Source organism: Pseudochaenichthys georgianus, chromosome 16 (assembly GCF_902827115.2).
Source record: "Pseudochaenichthys georgianus chromosome 16, fPseGeo1.2, whole genome shotgun sequence".
NCBI lineage: Eukaryota > Metazoa > Chordata > Actinopteri > Perciformes > Channichthyidae > Pseudochaenichthys > Pseudochaenichthys georgianus.
In genome coordinates, this window is record NC_047518.2 from 5,902,978 (window position 1) to 5,926,568 (window position 23,591).

Genomic DNA, 23,591 nt, shown 5'->3' on the forward strand with positions numbered 1-23,591 from the left:
GTCTGGGAGGAGGAGGAGGAGGACAAGTCACCTTACTTTATGGGAATAATGAAAACATTCTGCTCGTGTTCAATGTTGTTGTTTGCGCCTTTGTAATGGCCTTTAAATACATCATACAAGTGTGTTCTTGGTGGAAAAGCCAAACATATATAGGACCTCAAGCCACACATCTTTAAATACGCTGGACCTTTAATGACCTTCATAAAAATTGCTACTAAGAAATCCTATTGACCCCCAAAAGGATTTGTTAATTAAACTAGACAGGGTGAAACATTTCTGAACAACTATTTCACGGGACTAAAGCATCCATTTTTAGTCTGTATCCTAAACCAAAAAGCTACATATCTTGCTTAATTGCCACTGCTTGAAGGAACATCTAAAGGAATGATCTGCCATGACAATTTCGCTGCTATTGCATCTTTTAATCCCTACCCATAGGTAAACGGCAGTGCAGTCAATTGCAAACCCTCTGCACAGCCTGCTTCCAGCAGATTTCGACTCTGGACACAGGCTGCTGTGGGTGGTGCAAGATAACAAATAAATAGTTTAAAGTTTGTATTAAAATAAGTTAGTATATATCGTTGTGGTGGTTGCATAATAAAATGCATAATGTATGTATAGCCTGCCATAAAACGAAACTCGCTGCGTCGATGAAGCACGCGCTCTCTGCAGCACTGCAGAGGCGCGCGAGACTACTGCGGGAGCGAGCGATGGCTCACGCACGTTACATTGTCAGGACAAATGTTTCAGGGGCTATTACAGTGAGTTTTTCTTATGAGTAACACTAATTAATGCCTGGCTTATCAGACGATTTGGCCTTTAGGAACATTATGATCAGTCATCTTTTAAATCAAAATCACTTTCCATATTAGATTGATAGCAATATATTATTTCTGCAAGCGAAATTTAAAGTTAGCATTCGTTACGTGACATGAATCATTTTCAGACGCAGCAATACAGTCCAACATACCAGACTTTATGGAAACAACCATTGATTTGAACTAAGTGGATGATATTTGTCTGAGCTGATGCAGCTGCAGGAGGATGTTAAATAAACAACTGTCTCCCTTTCATTCTCAAGATAAACAATACATGCCCTAAAATCTATTAAGTCTCAAATGAGGTGACATTTTTGAATATTAACTAGCATGAAAAAACTAGAATTTAAGAGGTATCCTGGGTCACTTCTTCCGAAATAATATGTAAATACTTTTTATTTGGATATGTATGTCTGCTAACGTAAGTTGAAAAATATATAGTGGATGAAGCTGTTCAATCAGCTTACATTGGGCACAGTCCTTACATTTGAAGATATAACAGAGCTGGGGACTCGAGTTAGTAAAAAATGATTTGTAACGCTCAAAATTCAATATAATATGAATTATCGCGAGATGTGCGACGTCAACATTGATGAACACGCCGTGATCTCGACCAGAACCGTGAAACAACCTCCGCCGATCTTCCTTCCATCATTCCCTTAATCCGTCTGCGTAGGGTGTGCACCAGAGCTAGTCTCGGCACACATTTTATTATTATGAAACAAACCAAAAGCTAGAGAGCACACGCAGACATATTTTTATAAGAAAAGAAAAATCGGTGAAGCAGGATTTAATTTGACAACTCAAGCAACGGAAGAACAGCCTTCGAAAAAGAAAGAAACACGGAACGAGAAGCACGTTATCGAGCAGCGAGAGTCATTGTTGAAAGCGTGGGTGATTAACGTTAGCCACTACTTATTTTTACCTTTTATAAAGGAGTTGTCATTCCAGGGAACATCGTTAACCAGAACATTTGCTTCGTTAACAGCCAGCTATTTCGCTTCCTCTCACTAGGACAGAGTACTGAGTCAGAGCTGTCAGAGCTGTCAGAGCTGTCAGCCGCAGCGGTTAGGTCACGACATTTTGCTAATCAAGCTAAGTAGCCCACATTGCTAACTCTAAAGAGAGCGAGAATATGTGTTTGCGATCTTATTTTGTATAGGTGATAGCTGAGAACAATAGCATTTATATATCGGAAGCTGTCATAAGCAGAAGAGTGTCATCCCAATTTAACATTTATAATACAAGCCTGAGAACCCTCGTCGTCAGACATGAATCCCAGCGCTCCTAGCTACCCGATGGCTTCCCTCTATGTGGGAGACCTGCATGCAGACGTTACCGAGGCTATGCTCTACGAGAAATTCAGCCCGGCTGGGCCCATCTTATCCATCAGAGTGTGCAGAGACATGATCACACGCCGGTCTCTTGGCTATGCATATGTCAACTTCCAGCAGCCGAATGACGGTGAGTTTACAATAAAATAATACAGCAACGACAGGGATGGGACCCAAGCTGACTCAATTTTGACCACATGCCATGTTACAGCAGTTCTACATTAGTACCATTGGGATTTAGTATGCACGTTGTGGTGGAAAGAGATATGTGTTTGTTTTGTATTCCTACGTTATTCCAATAAGGAAAATGTAAATCCTCAGAAGTCTTATCGTCGTTTCTGATTTGTAGCTGAGCGAGCCCTGGACACAATGAACTTTGATGTAATCAAAGGCAGACCACTCCGCATCATGTGGTCTCAGCGGGATCCCTCCCTAAGAAAAAGTGGTGTGGGCAACATCTTCATCAAGAACCTGGACAAGTCTATTGATAACAAAGCACTCTATGACACCTTCTCTGCATTTGGAAACATCCTTTCTTGCAAGGTAGGTGGGGCGACATGCATTTGGATGGCCTCTGTTTTGTGTTCAAGTGCTTTACATAGAGTCCACTAGTTTGCATGACTAAACATTGTCAGATGGAAGCTGATTGTGTGAGTCTGATGGTTTTTCAAATGCATGGTGTTGTGATTGTGTTGACATGCCTAATTTCCACTTCCCAAGGTTGTTTGTGATGAGAATGGCTCAAAGGGGTACGGCTTTGTCCACTTTGAGACCCACGAGGCTGCTGAGCGGGCCATTGAGAAAATGAATGGCATGTTGCTCAATGACAGAAAAGTGTAAGTGTGACCACAATTTACCTGCGTCTCACATATGTTGGGGTATTCACATTAACCTGTGATTTGGTTTTTTTATACAACTAATGTGAGTTCATGTTTAACTGCATCTTGGTTTCATACTCAAATATAATTATGTTGAATGAACTGTTTAACTACAGCAACAATTATGAAGGTGTCAAAATAATGTTAACAAGTTATGGAAAACAATCGTCTGCTGGGGTGCGGTATATGTCTTGATATGTGTTAATTGTCACATTATTCAATCAACAGATTTGTTGGACGCTTTAAGTCTCGTAAAGAAAGGGAGGCTGAGCTTGGAGCCCGTGCCAGAGAGTTTACCAATGTTTACATCAAGAACTTTGGGGATGACATGGATGACGTGAAGCTGAGGGAGTTGTTTAACCAATATGGTAGGACAATGATACATTTCAGAGACTCATAATGTTTGTATAATGCAGGTTAATGGTGTGATGTGGCTGGTAAAATGTTTTGATTATTTGTTATAATTTGAAGGACCTTCACTAAGTATCCGGGTTATGACTGATGACAGTGGCAAGTCCAAGGGATTTGGCTTCGTCAGCTTTGAGAGACATGAAGATGCACAGAAGGTTAGAATCTACTCTTGGTTATTTTTTATTATGCCCCATCATATGTATCTAACTATTGAAAAATGACCATCACAACACTTGTCACTGTAATTCTGCTTCTCTTTCACTTTAAGTATTCTATTGCTTGTATCAGTGGTTTTCAAAGTGTGAGGCGCACCTCCCCAGGGGGGCGCTAGAGAGCTTCAGGGGAGGCGCAGCGTGAAAAAACAACTAGAAACAGTGAAATCTAGCTAGTTAACTTCAGCTAACTTTATGCGAGCAACAGCATGGATCGATTTTTAGTGAAGTTAACTAAAGTGAGAGAGGAGACAGCGTCTGGCAGAAAACAGAGGAAGTATGACCACGATTATTTGAAGCTAGGAATTTCATGGACTGGTCCTGGCAGGGGCGGACTGGCCATCTGTGTGTTCTGGAGAATCACAGAACGGCCGGTCGTCAGCGGGCTCGGTTCGCTGAAGGCCGGCACCGTCCTTTATTTTAATTGTAATAATAGGCGCTTTCACACCGGAGTACTTTTCCCAGTATAGTTCCGTGTGTTCACACCAAAAAAATCCGGAACTAGAACTTAGTTCATGAGAACCTTTTCAGTCCCTGCTAGAGAGCACGGGAGAAAAAGGTTCCCATTTCTGATTGGCTGGGCAGATTGCAAACCACGGCCCGTAAAACTCCCAAAAAGTTTTGTGAAGCCGCCATTGTATTTTCCTCGCATTAGCATTAGTAGCATTAGCCCAGCGCACAAGCGGGTGTTTCTCAATCTCCAGTACACTTGCTTGGTAGCACATGTCTTCCGAGCGTCTTGCTTCAGAAGCGAGGCAAGAATACTTCCTGGCATTCGGAAAACAAAGAGTGGTACAGGCTAGCAAGTGTGCAGGTGTGCTTCATATGAGAGGCCCCGCCTTACATTTTCCGCCACCGATTTGGGGAAATTGGTCCGTGCGCAAAGCATTGTGGGGATTTTAAGACCGGAGTCTACACATGTGCAGCCTCGACATTTCTCCAAACGGAGTACGCCGGGCTCGGTAGATTTCCAAGTATGCTGGACATTGGAACAGTCCTTCGGCGGCACTCGATGACGTAGTATGCTTGAAATAGTGGCTCTACATTGCATCATCCGCCTGTGCGCATCAAAGACGCAGACTCATTGTTCCCACTAAAGTAGGGGTGAGTGTAATAAGGAGGCAAAGTTCTCGTTCAGTGTGTTGTCGGGAGCATATAAAGATTTATCCACGATGTTGAAAATGTAAAAAAAAAATTTAAAAGATAAAAAGTTATTGTTTTAAGGAGGTGACGCTACTCAGCCAATCAAATCGGTGCAGTCAGTGAGTCAGCACGATAGATTCAAACACAGAGAGACGAGACAAGAAGAGAGAAACAGCAGTGAGTAATTTCAAATGGCGTGCTCAAAAAAGAGAAAGGTAGACAGCGAAAACAGAGCATTTTATGACATTTTCTCTTACTGGACCTCTTTGAAATTGAATACCCCTGCATTATAGCGATAATAATAGCAATAATAATTGGGAGGGGGGGCGCAGCTGTTCTTATGTTCTCTGAGGGGAGGCTCACCTTCCCACACTTTGAAAACCCCTGGCTTATATCATTTCAGGCTGTGGACGAGATGAATGGTAAAGAAATGAATGGGCGGCAAGTGTATGTGGGCCGTGCACAGAAGAAAGGGGAACGCCAGAATGAGCTCAAGCGTAAATTTGAGCAGATGAAACAGGATCGCATGACCAGATACCAGGTTTGTTGGTTTCTACTGTCACTGGGTTGTAGCTTGAAAACTCCTTTCTGTGATAAAGTAGAAAGCATTCCGAGCCTCTCCCACCTCATTGCCCTAGTTAGCCAAGTTGTTTCATCTCTCCAAAACCTATTGGGTCTGGTAAATCACAACAAAGTCATATTGGTGCGAAATATAATTCAAACTAGGTTGTCCCCAGATACAACAATGGCTGGCTCTACAATACACAGAGTTGATTTGGCTCATTCTTGATATGTCCCAAATGCCATTGCCAATGTTACAGGGTGTCAATCTTTATGTGAAAAACCTGGATGATGGCCTAGATGATGAGCGTCTGCGTAAAGAGTTCACTCCGTTTGGAACCATAACCAGTGCTAAGGTAAGGGGCTTGATTTGTACTTGGACTTGTTGGCCTAAAAATAGATTGAGTTGTTAAAATACAAAATGAATGTAATTTTATAATGATTAACAAAGCGTATCAAAACTATCTGTCTTCTCCCATAGGTGATGATGGAGGGGGGCCGCAGCAAAGGCTTTGGCTTTGTGTGTTTCTCTTCCCCAGAGGAGGCCACTAAAGCTGTAACGGAGATGAATGGGCGTATTGTTGCTACAAAGCCACTGTATGTGGCCCTGGCCCAGCGGAAAGAGGAGCGTCAGGCCCACCTGACCAACCAGTACATGCAGAGGATGGCCACAGTCCGCGCTGTGCCCAACCCAGTACTCAACCCATATCAGCCGGCCCCACCCTCAGGCTATTTCATGGCAGCTATACCTCAGGTGAGTCCGCTGGGTATACATACAATACAGCTTTATTTATAGAGCACTTTAAACCTCCAGACCAAAGTGCTGTACAGTCAAATAAACAAACAAAACATACAACAAATAATACAGCACAGCTCACACACCATAAAACAAGTATAAGTAAAAACAATAGACAATTTAAAAGAACTAAAAACAACACTCTAAAAGATGTTAAAACGCTAAGGAGAAGAGGTGGGTTTTAAGAAGCGCTTTAAAAGCAGGCAGTGTGGCAGCCTGTCTGATATACATGGGCAGATCGTTCCACAGTCTGGGAGCCTGTCTGATGTGCAGGGGCAGATCGTTCCACAGTGTGAGAGCCGCTACAGAGAAGCAACGGTCCCCTCTGAGCTTTCACCTGGTTCTGGGCACGTTCAGGAGGATCAGCTGACCTGAGAGGGCGGTTGGGCGTGTAAGGGTGTAGCAGCTCAGAAAGATATGGTGGGGTCATGCCATTTAGGGATTTAAAAGTACACAGAAGAAAAATATAAATGCAACACTTTTGTTTTTGCTCCCATTTTTCATGAGATGAACTCAAAGATCTAAAACATTTTCTATATACACAAAATAACCATTTCTCTCATATTGTTCACAAATCTGAAAAAATCTGTGATAGTGAGCACTTCTCCTTTGCCGAGATAATCCATCCCACCTCACAGGTGTGGCATATCAAGATGCTGATCAGACAGCATGGTTATTGCACAGGTGTGCCTTTCGGTATGTCCACACAGCAGCTTTGACAAAATCTTGAAAATCTTGGAGCTGGGCCTGTCTGAAAGCTTGGGGATTTTTTGCAAGCAACGCGACCAACAACCAATCACATGAATCTCCCGCCCCCGACATACAAAGCAAAAAAAAACGGGGATTTTGTGCGAGCAATATATATATATATATATATATATATATATATATATAAACTCCCCAAACAGGCGAAAACCTACCAGTTTCACCCACTGTCTCTGCCACCTCCCTCCATGCCTGATTCCTCCGGTTTGTATCCCGGTAAATAGTCTGTATCCCGGTAAATAGTCTGTATCCCGGTAAATAGTCGTTTGGAATATGAGGAAATGAACTGCGGTCTGGCTCTCCCAGCATACACGTGGTTTGATTGGCTAGCGCTTGTACTGTTAGATTTGCATAAACGGGATTTGATTGGCTGACGCTTCCAGCTCAGCTTCAAAAGTTGAAAATTGCTCAACTTTTGAATCCTGGAAATCCTGGAAATCGTCGCTTCGTTCCCCCACAATTAGGGTTGCCAGAAACTGACCATGATCAAAATCGATTATTTGGCAGCCCTGGTGAATAATAATAGATTATTATTAATATCATTATTAGCATTAGTCTATATTTTGGTTGAAACTAAGCCATAAAAAACAAAAAAACCATAAATAATAATAAAAAAATATATAAATAAAATCGATTTTAAAAATAATATTCGATTATGGAGACTGTAACGAATAATCGAATAATCACTGGCATCCCTACCCACAATGCAGTTCGGCGAAAAGCGAGGCAAAGTGACGTCATCCCCATTCAAAGTCAATGGGCAGAGAAGCGTTGGAAGATTTGTTTAAAGCTGCTGTGTGGACGTACCGTTAGGCTGGCCACAATAAAAGGCCACTCTAAAATGTTCAGTTTTATCACACAGCACAATGCCACAGATGTCGCAAGTTTTGAGGGAGCATGCAATTGGCATGCTGACAGCAGGAATGTCCACCAGAGCTGTTGCCCGTGAATTGAATGTTCATTTCTCTACCATAAGCCGTCTCCATAGGCGTTTCAGAGAATTTGGCAGTACATCCAACCGGCCTCACAAGCGCAGACCATGTGTAACCACACCAGCCCAGGACCTCCACATCCAGCATGTTCACCTCCAAGATGGTCTGAGACCAGCCACTCGGACAGCTGCTGCAACAATCAGTTTGCATAACCAAAGAATTTCTGCACAAACTGTCAGAAACCGTCTCAGGGAAGCTCATCTGCATGCTCGTCGTCCTCATCGGGGTCTCGACCTGACTCCGGTTCGTCGTCGTAACCGACTTGAGTGGGCAAATGCTCACATTCGATGGCGTCTGGCCGTGACGAGATCCTGAGGCCCATTGTTGTGCCATTCATCCACGACCATCACCTCATGTTGCAGCATGATAATGCACGGCCCCATGTTGCAAGGATCTGTACACAATTCCTGAAGGCTGAAAACATCCCAGTTCTTGGATGGCCAGCATTCTCACCGGACATGTCACCCATTGAGCATGTTTGGGATGCTCTGGATCGGCGTATACGACAGCGTGTTCCAGTTCCTGCCAATATCCAGCAACTTGGCTCAGCCATTGACGAGGAGTGGACCAACATTCCACAGGCCACAATCAACAACCTGATCAACTCTATGCGAAGGAGATCTGTTGCACTGCGTGAGGCGAGTGTGGTCACACCAGATACTGACTGGTTTTCGGACCCCCCCAGACCGCCCCAATAAAGCAAAACTGCACGTTTCAGATATATATATGTATATATATGTGTGTGTCAGGGTTTCCGTTGGCCGGTAATTACCGGTAAAATAAATTCTGCCCGGACATTTGACCGGCGAGAAAAAATCCTAGCGGAAACCCTGGTGTGTGTGTGTGTGTGTGTGTGTATAGCCCCCCTTCACTGGAGAACTGCGCTAAAACAGCTGATCACAACGTTCACACTCTGTGGTCACGAAGTACTCCACTATCCGCCCCCCCCCCCCCCCCCCCTCCGTCGACTTTCCTGAAGTACTCCCCCGTTGATAGAAATCAACACGTAATGAATTAAGACCCCACGGTATGATGATTGATAGGTGTGTGGGTTGTTGTCTTTCATTTTGACACGCAGAAGAATGTTAATAAACATAGATACTGTATGTTAAATATATATATCCGCCTTCTTTCATTTATCTTTCCATTCATATATATATATTGCTCGCATAAAATCCCCGGGGTTTTTTGCTTTGTATGTCGGGGGCGGGAGATTCATGTGATTGGTTGTTGGTCGCAAAAAATCCCCAAGCTTTCAGACACGCCCAGCTCCAAGATTTTCAAGGTTTTTGAAAAGCTGCTGTGTGGACGTACCGTAAGGCACACCTGTGCAATAATCATGCTGTCGAATCAGCATCTTGATATGCCACACCTGTGAGGTGGGATGGATTATCTCGGCAAAGGAGAAGTGCTCACTATCACACATTGTTTCAGATTTGTGAACAATATTTGAGAGAAATGGTTATTTTGTGGATATAGAAAATGTTTTAGATCTTTGAGTTCATCTCATGAAAAATGGGAGCAAAAACAAAAGTGTTGCATTTATATTTTTGTTCAGTGTAAATACGAGGATTTTCAAATGAATCCTAAAATTTATTGGCAGCCAATGGAGCGAAGCCAAAATGGGGGAAATGTGGTCGTATTTCCGTGTGCCAGTTAAAAGCCTTGTTGCTGCATTTTGCACCAGCTGCAGGCGATCGAGGGAGCTGACCCCCATGTAGAGAGTTACAGTAATCCAGCCGAGTGGTGACAAAGGCGTGGATTACTGTCTCAAACTGCTGTCTGGAGAGAAAATGTTTCATTTTGGCTAGCTGCCTATGGTGATAAAAGCTCGTTTTTACCACAGATTTAATCTGACTCAAGTTTTAGTTCAGAGTCTATTTTAATGCCACGGTTCGTAATGGTGGGCTTGGTGTAACCAGGGAACTGTTGTTAGTGAATTGCCATACAAATAACAGTGTTTCCCATACATCGACATACAAACCCCACAGATCCTCAACTCCGGTGTGTCTCGCTCATTAAGGCGAGACACGGCAGGCAAAAACATAGTTTTTCATGCACTGGTTAATTTTGAGATGTTGTGCTATTTTGATTCCATAACATGTTTTCTTTCAGGCTTTTGGAAGGAAAACGTACAAAATACACATTTAGGTGTTTATTTTACTGTAGTTTGTCTATTTGCGTCTGTAGGTTTCTCCTAAATTCACCAAAAGTTAGCATTCTAACGTAACATAAAGTACCGCGACCGCTGTTTGCACCATGTCATCAGAGGTATCGCTGGAAAGCTGTGTCTCTCCTGCACAATCTCATCGGATCCAAATATGGTCATTTCCTTTGTATCAGCAACCAATCGTGAAAGTACAAAGGGGTCTTAAACCAAGAAACAAAATCTCATTGGCTGGTGTCAATTTCTGACAACGTGATTCGTTCAGATGCGTCACGTGGTGTACACTTCTTGGTTTAGATTTAGCTGGAAATGTAAATCTCAAAATGGCAAAAGAACAGCGATTTAAAAACGTTCACTGCTCCAAGCGAGAGATCAGGATGTCATGGTCGACTGTATCGAAAGCAGCAGTTAGATCAATAAGTAGAAACACAACGCAGTCCCCAGAGTCAGTAGATAAAAGGATGTAATTAAAAACTCTTAAAAGCACTGTTTCAGTGCTATGCATAGTTTTAAAACCGGATTGGAAAACCGCAAATATATTGTTCTCTTCCAGAAAAAACATAATTTGACTCTAGACTCCAGGTATTTTTACATAAAAGACATTTGGGAAATGGGCCTAAAATAAGCCAGAACTGTGGGATCCAGACTGGGTTTTTTAATACGAGGTTGCACTACTGCATGCTTCAGGTTTTCAGGGACCTTCCCTGAGAGCAGACTGCTGTTTATAACTGCCAGCACAGATTGTCCAACAGTGGGGAAAACCTCTTTAAAAAGTCGAGGCGCGACAGGGTCTTTTGGAGAACCAGAGCGCTTTCACTTGGAGACAATCTCCTGTACAAAAGACAGAGCTACATGCTCAAACTGGTTAAAGACAGCAGAACACGGTGCAGGAACTGAGGGGTGAGATTTGAGCTCTAGTGGAGTTTACCTTATTAATAAAAAAGTAAAGAGTCTTCACAGACCGCAGTAGAAGTCTCCATAACGGTAGTCTGGGGGGCATTAAGGACCAAATCAATAGTCTGAAACAGAACACGTGGCTTGTGACGGTTTGACAGAAAGATGTCAGATAAATGTTTGCATTTTGCCTCTTTCACAGTGATCTGATAGAGACGCACGCCAACACTCCCTCAACATTTGAAATGAAACTTGCAGTTTGTCCTTTTTCCATTTACGCCCAGCTCTACGGCAATCCCGTCATACAGTCTGAGTCGTGTCATTTAACCAAGGCTTAGATTTAGTTTTAGGTTGCCTAGTTTTTAAAGGAGCAACAGTGTCTATGGTAGCTTTGCAAGTGGAGTGAAACCATGAGCTAAGCTCATCCGTTTCAGGTGACATAGGTTCATGATTAACACAGTTCTGTTTAAAAGCGACAAGCAGTGGAGGGGTTAATAATGCGAGTGCACCGAGAAGCAGCGCGCGGTTTAACAGTTTAACAAGCAAGAGTCGCATCAAATAATACAGGCATATGATCAAAGAAAAAAGCGTTGCAAATCTCCAGGTTAAGAAACAGGCAAACCATAAGATAAAACAAGATCAAGTGTGTGTCCGCGTTCCTGCGTGGGGCCAGGCACAGACTGCACAAGATTAAAGGAATCAACGAGGTTTAAAAAGTCCTTTGCCACAGGTTTATCGGGACAACACACATGAATATTAAAATCCCCAACAATAAGGACACGGTCATATTTTGGCATAATTTCAGCCAAGAAATCAGAGCAATCATTTAGAAATCCCTTATTGTATTTGGGAGGTCTATAGACCACAGCACTGTATGAGAGCAACCAAGCTCGAACACGCTCAGTTCAAAGCTACCAGGTGAGAATGACAGTGAAAGCTGTTGGCATTTATAGTCACTCTTAAAAACAGTTGCTATACCTCCACCTCGGCCTGACGTCCGCAGAGAGTTAAAATAGCGGCAATGCTGCAGTACAAGTTCGGTAAATGCGCTGGACTCACCAATACTGAGCCATGTCTCAGTCACGCAGAGGAAGTCCAAACCCTTGGAAGTGAAGAAATCCTTGAGGACAAAAGTCTTGTTTGTCAGCGATCTTGCGTTAATCAAGCCAAACCTGGCAGGGGCTGGCAGATCGGCGGCGTTAGAGGTCCGGGGAGCCCGACACAGAGACCTCAGGTTATGCAGATTAACCCCGCGGGGACGAGGGGAGCAGGTCCCGCGGTGCAGGAATGCCTCATCCGGGCCGACGACAACTACCAGCCAAAAACAACTACCAGCCTCGAAAAAGAGAGACGAGGCTCATACTCGGTATGAGAGAAAAGATGAGCTAAAGAAGCCTTCATTCTCACCAGTCGACCACTGCGCGTTTTCCCCGGCGGCGGTGGCGTTTACGGTGGGTAGGTGGAGCTGGGGTGCGGCACAGGTAAACTAGTCGCCCTGATAAAAACGGAGGCAGCGTTTTATGTCCACCATGAGTAGACTTTTCTAGATTAATGGCAGAAAACCGAAGGTCCAGCAGGGTTTGGCGATCGTACACCAGTAGAGCGTTGACATTTAGCATTACAAATTACACAAACATTAGCCGCGTTCACACCGCAGTACTTTTCCCACTTTAGTTCCGATATAGTTCCGAAATGTCGAGTTCACACCAAAAAGAGCCGGAACAAAAATGTGTTCATCAGAACCTTTTTATTAGCATTATTAGCATTAGCCCAGCGCACAAACGCAGAGAGACTAACTTATGGCAACAAAAAATAAAACATGGGAGCGGTGGAGATGAGGAGGTGTCGGCGTTCTGGCGATTTACTCGGAAGGCTTCAGTAGAAGCTGCACTCCGGGGACTTCCAGCCAGGGACTCCAGGGTGGCAGTATACGCCGTGAAGTGGTTTGCGGCCTGCCAGTAAACCCAAAGCAGAAGAAGAAGTGACGTCAGCGGCTTCATTTGCCTAATCCACCCCCAGGAACTTATTCCGGTGTGAACGTGATCTGTACTTCGTTCATGAGAACTAAAGAGTTCTCATGAACCTTTGTGGGAAAAGTACTGCGGTGTGAATGTGCCTATTACAAAAACACACGGCGTTGGCAGCGACAGACGGCAGACCACACACACTGGCGCCATCTTGGAAAAAAAGATGGCGCCAGTGTGTACATGACAAACATATTCGCATATTGCGACATTGCTACCTGAATCAAAACATTTTTTCAAGTTGTCTGATTATTTATAATGGTAAACGTAATCTGAGAAAATGGAAAAAGTTCTCCTGCTAAATCTATTCGTCCTGTAACGCTCAAAATATTTTGAATATTTTCAAATCCGTCAAAAGCTATGCATTACACATTCACTCCTTCTTATTTTACCTTTCACTGAAAAACCAACTTACCTCAGCATTTGTGGGCAATTCAGCAAAGCACACATCGACTGTGGCGCAGTGGGCTAGTGCGATCATCTTTAGATATGGGGAACACCGGTTCAATCTAATCTTGACACCAACTGCAGTCGGCATGTTGCTGTGTCCTTGGGCAAAACACATCACCCCAAAGGGTTCCTGTGGGGGTTGTCCACAGCATTGCGTAGATGTAAGTCTATTTGGATAAAAGCGTCTCATAAGTACATGTCATGTAAAGTCAGAATTAGCTAGGGCTAATATATGGCTGAATATCTGAGTCAAGCAAAGTACTTTATAATATACAGTGGATGACATAAGTATTTGATCCTTTGCAAATTTTGTAAGTTTGCCCTCGTACAATGAAATTAACAGTCTATAATTTTTATGGTAGATTTATTTTAACAGTGCTTCTGAAGCCTTCCGAGTAAATCGCCAGAAACACTGACACCTCCTCATCTCCACCGCTCCCATGTTTTCTTTTGTGTTGCCATAAGTTAGTCTCTCTCCGTTTGTGCGCTGGGCTAATGCTAATAATGCTAATGCGAGGAAAAGAAAATGGCGGCTTCACAAAACCTTTTGGGAGTTTTACGGGGCGTGGTTTGCAATCCGCCCAGCCAATCAGAGATGGGAACCTTTTTCTCCCATGAAAGTACCTGCTCTCTAGCAGGGACTGAAAAGAGGGTGAAAAGGTTCTCAAGAACTAAGTTCTAGTTCCGGATTTTTTCAGTGCGAACTAGGGGTGTAACGGTTCACAGAAGTCACGGTTCGGTTCGTACCTCGGTTTGGGGGTCACAGTTCGGTACAACAAGAAAAAGCAAAAAAAAGTCCCAAATGCATAATTCCAGGTTTGTTGTTATATATGTTTGAACCGTAGTGCAAGTTTCAGTTTAAAAATAAGGAACTCTGACATTTTGAATAATTAACTGTATTACACAGTTAAAAACAAACCACAAACAGCACCACACACTCAGATGGCCATATTATCTATAATGGCTGACAAAAAGGTTTCATCAAGCTGTAAAACTAAAAAGAATATCTTAAATATTACATCATAAATAATAAGAAAGTGTTTTCAAGAGCGCATAGTCGTTGAAAAACATATGCCAAAAGCTTCCGTTATTTATTTTGGTCTCTCGGCTTTCATGTCTATTGGCTTCTTAAAAACAGCGGGGATCAGCTGTTGAACTGCTGTTGTCTTTTGCCGGGCTCCGGTGATTGGCAAATCTGGGTGATGCCTTCTGATATGATTTAGCATGTTTGGCGTGTGTTGCCATTAGCATACCGCACCGCTATCGAACAACGCCGACACACCGTCCTCGTCCGATCCACCACTCGCGCACTTAATCGTTATTGTAGTCCAATGGGGACCCGAAATGTTCCCACACAGCTGATTTAAAAGAAGCAGGTGGGTTCTAGCTCCTGTGTTATCTGAAATCGCCAAACTAACTTTTTTTCAACAAAAAAATGCTTTAGCCAATCAGAATGCAGATCCTGCAGTACTGGAGGCGGGCTTTACTGCACTCGCGATGTGACAGTGAAGGGAGAGATCTGCTTCCGATCGGCAGAAATATAACTCAGAACCGTAATAACTCAATATAATGTTGTCAAATCAAAAATGATAACAATTTGCAGTGGTATGTGTATGTGAGAAGGCCTGCTCCCGGAAAGCTGGCTACTGACACAGAAGGGCTCCCGAATTTGATGATTCGCGTAAAGAAATAAACAAGAGAGAAAGTGCATTCGTCAGCAGAGCTTCTGTCAGTCAGAAGGTTAGGTCAAAGTTGAGATGTCGTGTTAGGAGAATTAACTAAAATAAACTTCATGTATTTACATTTATTTTTAAATAACTGTCATGAATCTGTGTGTGAGATACAGACGGGGAGAAAAAAGTCCAGGCATATTTTTATAAAATTATTAACAAAGGTCGCAAATGTGCCCTTTCATGCATTTGAGACCCTTCTACATCCTCTGCACATTTCAAGAAGCAAGATAACTACTTTTTCAAATGTTTTGAAGTGAGAGTTTGTGTTTGAGACACAATATTAATGTGTGTGTGTGTGTGTGTGTGTGTGTGTGTGTGTGTGTGTGTGTGTGTGTGTGTGTGTGTGTGTGTGTGTGTTAGCATTACTATACTTGTGGGGACCTAAATCTGTTTACATAGTCACATGTGGGGACTGACTGTATGATGTGGCTCTTTGCAGTAACACAGTATATGATTGGCTCTTTACCTCTGATTGGTTGGCCACCCCTGGTGTAGTGTGTTACTAATAGTTTTCTTGGTGACTGTGGTCCCAGCTGCCTCGAGATTATTAACAAGTTCCTCCCGTGTAGTTCTTGGCTGATCCCTCACCTTTCTCATCATCGTCGTACCCCACGGGGCCAGATCTTGTGTGGAGCCCCAGACTGAATGATGCTCATTTTGTGTTTCTTCTATTTCCGAATAATGGCGAATAACAGTTGTCTCCTTCTCGCCAAGCTACTTTCTGATGGTCTTGTAGCCAATCCCAGCCTTGTGCAGGTCTACAGTCTCGTCCATGAGGTCCTTCGACAGCTCTTTAGTCTGGTCCATGGTGTAGAGGTTGATTGATCTGTACTTTCTTAAAGGAAGAGGACTCATGTAACCGGTCCATGGGAGCCAGAATTCTTGTTGGTTGCCAGGGGATCAAATACTTATTTCCCACAGTTAAATGCAAATCAATCAACTTTTATACAATATCAATTTCTGGATTTTTTTTTTGTGTTGATATTCTTACACACTGTTAAAATAAACCTACAACTATACATTGTTGTATAATGTTGTGGGCAAATTTACAAAATCTGCAAGGGATCAAATACTTCTTTCCTCCACTGTATCTAGTCCATAACATCTTAAGCACTCATATTTTTGGATGTCATCACTAGAAATGTCAATAGTTTGTCAGGGGTTTTTCTAGAAACATTTAGTATGAGGGCGCTAACGTCTCTTCCGGCCAAAATGACTGCCCCGCCCACCCTCCGACAAAACTAATGCATTAGAGCGAAGTGGAAAATGATAGTTCCTTCATGTCTTAAAGCTGCGGAGTCATATATTGAGCCCCAAATGACCCGAGTTACGGTTTCTTTACTTCCTCTACAGAAATAAGGACAGTAAAAGAAACTGATTCAGAAATCAGTTTCAGTGTAAGCCTGCTGCCTGCCACTCGTCCCCCTGCAGACCGACCGGACATCCATCCCATAATTATTCTGAGTTCCGTAATTATACAGTTTTTGACAAACAGAAATATTGTTTTTTTGGCACCACCTTTAAGATCTTACTGTGAAAATCTGCATTTTGGTATGAGGGCGCACACCGAAAATAAGAGGGCACAGCGCGTCTGTTATCCGGTTTAACCACCTCTTGGTTGTAGGGGTATGGATAATAGAAATATTTGTAACGAATTGGCTATCGGACACCATGAACTGATAAATGATTGTTTCTCTTTCCATCAGGCTCAGAACCGTGCTGCTTACTACTCTGCCAACCAGCTGGCCCAACTCCGCCCCAGCCCCCGCTGGGCAACTCAAGGAGTGCGTCCTCAGCGTAAGTAAAACATTTTCACTCATTTTGTCACTTCACTGTTATCGGATTTTGAAGCAATGCTTTAATTGAATAAATGGTACCTGGCTCTGTTAAACATTGAAGGAGCTGAATTCTCACCCTTTCAGTGTGAACCTTTTAATGTCGTTTCCTCTTCTTTCAGACTTCCAAAACATGCCCAATGCTATGCGGCCCTCAGCTCCCAGGCCCCAAACCTTCAACACCATCCGTCCCACCACCACACCCAACACACAGGTTCCGCGCATGATGGCTTCCCAGCGTATGCGTAAGTATTTCATATTTCAGAAAATACAATCTAAAGCTATATTTTGTCAAGTTGTCCTCGCGAGTTAATCACTTGAAGCAGGTTTGATAAAGGGACCTTTTCACTTTCCTCAGCCACACAGGCCCTCAGTCAACGCCCTGCCGGATCTTCAGCAACTGTTGCCCCAGTGCGCGCCATGCCCCAGTACAAATATGCTGCTGGTGTGCGAAACCCCCAGCAGCACATGGCCTCCCAGCCACAGGTCCCCATGCAGCAGGTAGATTCCATTCCACTTGTGCTTTTCAACTTAACTAGCTGATGCCCAAGAAGAAAAAATAGAAGACGATCAGCATTTATTTACCTTTTCTGTTTAATTAGTTTTAAACAAGAACATAAGGCACGTTCACACCGGAGTACTTTTACCCGTACTTTTCCCGTTTAGTTCCGTTTGTGCCTGGAATTTTGCGTTTACACCAAAAAGAGTACTTAGTTCCGTAAACTTTTACCCCCATTTTTAGTGCCTGCTAGAGAGGTGGTACTATCCTGGGGAGAAAAGTACCAATTTCTATTGGCTGGGCGAATTGCAAACCACGCCGCGTAAAACTCTGAAAAGTTTTGTGAAGCCGCCATTGTATTTGCTGGCATTAGCATTATTAGCATTAGCATTAGCCCCGTGCACCAACAGAGAGAGAATAACTTATGGCAACACAAAAAAAAACATGGGAGCGGTGAAGTGATGAGGAGGTGTCGGTGTTCTGGCAATTTACTCGGAAGGCTTCAGTAGAAGCTGCTGCAACAGTCCCCAACTCCGCAGTCCCCAACTCCGCAGTCCCCAACTCCAGGGTCTTCCGGCCGGGAACTTCGGGTGGCAGTATACGCCCAAAGCAGAAGAAGAAGAAGTGACGTCAGCGGCTACATTTGCGTAATCTTCCCTCAGGGAACTTATTCCGGTGTGAACGCGATCTGTACTTCGTTCCATGGGGGTACTAAGTGCTGGGCACTAAGTACGGCAAAGTACTTGGTGTGAAAGCGGCTATAGTGTAAAAACCATATCATGAAAATGTTTGGTTTATGCCAAATAGTAAGCAGGACTTTTCAAGAACCAAATCATTAATTTTGTTTTCCTTCTTTAGCCTGCTGTCCATGTCCAAGGACAGGAGCCACTGACGGCCTCCATGCTGGCCGCGGCCCCTCCTCAGGAACAGAAGCAAATGCTGGGTAAGTAAATGATCTGCTCAAAGAAACTAACATAAACAGAATTGTACATAAGTCATTAAATAAGGATTTAAGGCTGGTTTTACACATTTTTGAAATAGTTGTTGACTGTTCTTCTTTAGGTGAGCGTCTGTTCCCCCTGATCCAGAACATGCACCCCAGTTTGGCTGGCAAGATCACCGGTATGCTGCTGGAGATCGACAACTCTGAACTTCTCCACATGCTGGAGTCACCTGAGTCGCTGCGCTCAAAGGTCAGATGGTGACTAAGCTATCAAATGTTAACAGGGCATAATGATTTTATCACTCATCCCCTTTTCCACCAAAGCTTGAAGCTAGTGCCCGTTATGACCCAGTTCTTCCTGTTTCCACCGCAGCTTGAAGAACCAAATATGTCAGGCTTATGTTGGAGGCTTGGTCAGATTAATTTTAGCAATAACAGTTTATGGCGAGTACGGTGAACAGAATAAAGTTGTTACACGCCGTACCACTCAGATTGCAAAGTGACTAAGACGCAACCTCACACATATATATTAAGTCAGGCAAGACTTATTTGATATTGTTTATTTTTTACCTTAATTATAATGACTCTGCATCAGTTTGATGTTGTTTTTATTATAGCAGCTCTCGGGTGTAAACAACACATGGGCTACACATGTTGCCATGTCAGACTATCGCAATTGAAATCGTAATGAAAAATAAGCAAGTAAAATATGCCTGTAGAAAAGGGCTTATTCCACAATAGGATAGTGTGGGGGAAACTCCTGAAGCAATCGGAGTCAGGACTCGGAGAGCTGGAGCTTTGATGGTAAACACTGACGGTTTATTTGGAGCTTCGGCCGGAGAATGCACAGACATGTCAAGAGTCAGAGGTTCTGACTGCACGGTAGAGATGCCACAATCAATTCTGAAGAACTCTTCTGTAGTTCCAGGTTATAACTAGTTCGGAGTGTAATAATCAACATTCTTTATCAGCGAGACAAAACAAATATGGACCCTGAATCTAACTAGAGCTCTCGTCCATAGAAAATAATGTGCGCCAGGGAACCTACGTTCCTAAAAAGAAGGGCTTCTAGATGTCCCTGAACAATAAACTATCTCATGTCAGCTTCTGCTCTGTCATAAGCTGGCAACAACAATGCGCCCAAGCGGCCCCTCCTTAAGAGAGATAGCAGCAATACCCAAGGCCGTAGACCTTTGCCAGGCGAAAGGAGACGGTGAAAAGAGAAAATGATGAGCTGTGTCAAAGGTTTAATACCTAAGCAAATTATTCCCCAACAGATGGCAACAAGTAGTCAAGATAGTCAGACAAGCTTCGGTGGCTAGGCTTACATCACCCATCTCATACCAGAGAAACTTTAATAAAGGCATTGTGATGCCAAACAGCGTCCATTCAGACAAGAACACACTGACAGGCAGTCCACCATTGTTGTTGTGAGGGGCGCTGCTTGGAAAATCTGCAACTTTAATGGTGATGTCATGGCCTGGCACCACTTGGGAACTGGGCAGTGGAAAAATAACTGGTTCCTAAACTGCAAACTAATTCCGAACTAAAAAACCACTAGCACCGATCTAGAACTGGAACCTGTTTGGTCGGTATCTGCATTGTTTCTCTTGACCTGAGCAGACCTCAATATGGAGTGTGGACTGGGCCCTGCCGTGGTACCCTTGAGCAAGGCACCGGACATCCCCCCTCACCCCCATTGCTCCCCGGGCGCTGTACACTAGCTGCCCACTGCTCCTAGTACTAGACTCCTGGTACTAGGATGGGTTAAATGACTAACAAAGCACTTCTATACTAACAAAGGACTGGCTTATCTAAAGCCAGTTGAGTAGCACTTAAAATGGTTTGGCTCTATGAAACCTAGTGTACTTATATGATTCTGTTTTCTTCAAGTTTGTATCTTCTTGGTCGAATGCACTTATTGTAAGTCGCTTTGGATAAAAGCGTCAGCTAAATGTAATGTCATGTAAATGCAGAGGCAACATTTCACTGTGCTTTGCATGTGTGACCATTAAAGAGGGTTTCATCCCTCCGATTCTATCTATCTGTTGTTTTAGGTGGATGAGGCTGTTGCTGTGCTGCAGGCCCACCAGGCCAAGGAGGCTGCTCAGAAGTCAACCACCCCCGCTGGTGTCCCCAGTGTCTAAGGTGTGTAACATTTTGAAGTAAAGATGACTCGGATGAAATTATACAGTATATAAATAATGAATAAATGAACTACAGAATAAGCATCAACATTTCTGGTATTTTTGTCTTGCAGATTGAAGCCTGCTTCACCGATGGAAAAAGAGAAAAAAATATTAAACATTGAAAAACCTAAAACTCTGAAAACATCGCAAAATGATAAATTATTTCTTAAAAAAAGGAAGAAAACAATTAATCTGCCAGGTCTATAGATGGTTCGACTAGACCTTGATAATAAACAAAAATGTGTTGGAAAAAAATAGCAAAATAGAAAACAAATGGAGATGATACGTTCTGAATGCATTCCCCTGTTTTGTGTCATGTTACTGTCAGTGCTCAGAATATCAGCCATGTTCAGGTGATAGTCGAGCGTCATGAAGGGTGATTTGTATTGTGAACTGCTGGCTGTAATAAATTCTCATTCAAAATTCATGCTTTTGTTTAATAACTCAGTTATTGTCCCAATTAATTTTCACATGTTGTAACTGTCATTGTAATTGGATAGATATTAATGCCAGTTTTGATAATTTCATGTGTGACGGAACAGATTCGGAAGCTGTTTTCCTGAGTTGGTGTTTGTAGCTGCAGGTTAATGTTCATACTGTATAGTGGTCCCGCCTATGGGAAAGACGCTATTGTTTTCTTCCACCAGGTGTCCCGGCTTTCTTCTCATGTCACCGGCAATTTTTACAATCATAGCCTTGTGCATCTGTTAAAAACGTTCTTGGAATAGCCACTAAGGCATCCTCGACAGCAGTTGGAAGTCGATAGGCTTTTGTATGTATGGTTACTGTGGACAGATCCCAATGGTAAGTGGCTACATTGTTTACAGCTGTCTAATTAGTGCAACTCATGTCCCCACACAAAGTGGAAAAGCTTTAAGTGGCAACAGGTCCCAACGTTTAACATTGATTTGGATGACATGGATTTTCACATTGCAAACTCCACCAACTTTCCTACTGTGATACAAAATAGATTTGTTTAGATGCTGCTCCAAATGTAATTAATTCCGAGTTGTATGGTATTTTCTTTTAAAGAAGGGCATTGACTTGTGAATGGAAGTGTATGTGCGTCCATCACACGATCGGGAAAGGCCCTCTGTGTGCGTCAGCGTCTCTCTCAGCCTCGACAGCTTTCCCCACTGAGCCCATTCTGTTCACTTTCCTGCACTTAAAATAGTACATAGTTATGTTAATAATGGTCAAATGAGAGGCTTTGGGATTAACGGATCATGTCACAGGATCAGGACACAAAAAGACGACTATACTCCCCAGTTACATAAAAAGAAGACACCTGATCAGATTACTGATGTTTATAAAAATGATAAACATTATAACTATTTTGCAATACAAGGTTAAAGTAAAGAGGGTGATGACCTATCTGTTGTTTTTTACTTACATTCTTTATTTCAAATATCTGCAGCAGATGATTTGTTAAACCGTAATACTTTATTCATTCGTTAAACTAAAACAGCATTTGTAAACTATACTATTCTGTAGAGCCTATCATTTAAGAGGTCTTGTTTTTGGTATCTTGTAAAGATATTGCCTTTTTATGTATATTTATTTTCTTATTTGCATTGCATTGGATAATGAGGGCATTCAGAAGAATTGGAAAGTAACCAGTTTACATTACTTATATATTGTGATACTGAGATTATGGTTACTGATAACTTTTTTTATTTAATGAGTCCTTGTAATGAAAGCAGCCCTCCCAACCCGGTCAAAGTCCCATTTGATCACATGTTTTCTCCTTTAAACTAAGGGGAACTTGGACAATCTCTTGGAACTTAATAATTACGAGTCAAGAGGATGGAAGTTACTGATGTGTGTACACAGATGTAAAAAGCCTTTCGAATGCTGTGATGTGTTTTTTACCCCAACATTTATAATGTGGACCTTCTACATCTTCATTCTTTATTCAGGTAGGGTAACAACAGGAAGTTAATCATGGAGACATCTCAGGGTGGAATCGTCCTTGGTGCTGCTTCTCTTCCACTTCATTTGGAACGTGTTGACATGGTGTTCTTCCTTCGCACTGCAGCACCAATACTCCCAGGCAAAAGATCAGCCCTTGTTGAAGCTGGACCAGACGGTTAACACATTTCAGAGCATGACTGACCCAAAACAATTATAAATTTTATAGGATTTTTACGTCATGATATTTGTTTATCTGTTTATGATTACAAAGGGGGGATTTTGAATACAAATATTTATTTTTTGACATTTTATAAAGCATAATCTGGTCCCTCTGATTTATTTTGTGTATTATGATATGGAGGGAGCTTCTGTGTAGCGTGATTGTAAGCCCTGTGTAGTGTAGGATAGAGTTGTGTCCATACATACACACTTAGGTGTGTACGCTTATCCTCGATTGCTGCTGTCACATGTCTTCCAGTCTGGTTCAGGCTGTCAATTGTTTTATTCGTTATTTCCTTGCTTATGAGGCTGTAAGGAATCCTTGCTGCAAGGAGGACACAAACTGATTCTCACGTGTCTAAATATTTGAGTGGCAGTTTGTACAATTATACAAAAACACACAGCTATCATCATGTAATCCTCTGTATGTTGGATCAGATGCGTCTCTCTGGAACTGCAGTTTGTGCTAGTCCATCAGCAACATATTTGACGTACTTACTGCTCTACTGTACACCATATGTGTCCATTCAATAATTATTCATGCTTAGTTCATTCGTTTTGTGATTTATGAATGGAATTTACTATTACCTTTTTATTAAGGCGCTATTTATTTAACCTTATACATTATAAATTATTTAGTTGCTGTGGACTGAGAAATCTTTAAATCACCATAAAGCTTTGAACTGTACTTTTATATTTGTAATGTCAAACAATTAATTAACACAGTTATAGCCAACAGAAAATAAAATGTTGGAAAACATACATTGGGAATAGAGAAGAGGAGTGATCATCTTCAGTTATGGTAGTTATATAA

General features: G+C 42.6%; 1 protein-coding gene across 1 annotated transcript; it reads left to right on the plus strand.

Moving 5' to 3' along the window:
- Positions 1-1,408: 1,408 nt before the first annotated feature.
- On the plus strand, positions 1,409-21,071 carry pabpc1a (poly(A) binding protein, cytoplasmic 1a). Its single transcript, XM_034102737.2, has 15 exons — positions 1,409-2,282; positions 2,502-2,695; positions 2,873-2,988; positions 3,259-3,398; positions 3,502-3,596; positions 5,200-5,337; positions 5,618-5,713; positions 5,839-6,111; positions 16,885-16,975; positions 17,136-17,258; positions 17,372-17,514; positions 18,371-18,455; positions 18,575-18,705; positions 20,513-20,603; positions 20,716-21,071. Exons 1-14 carry the CDS (start codon positions 2,090-2,092, stop codon positions 20,600-20,602), a joined length of 1,908 nt encoding a protein of 635 aa, XP_033958628.1. The 5' UTR covers positions 1,409-2,089; the 3' UTR covers position 20,603; positions 20,716-21,071.
- Positions 21,072-23,591: the final 2,520 nt, after the last annotated feature.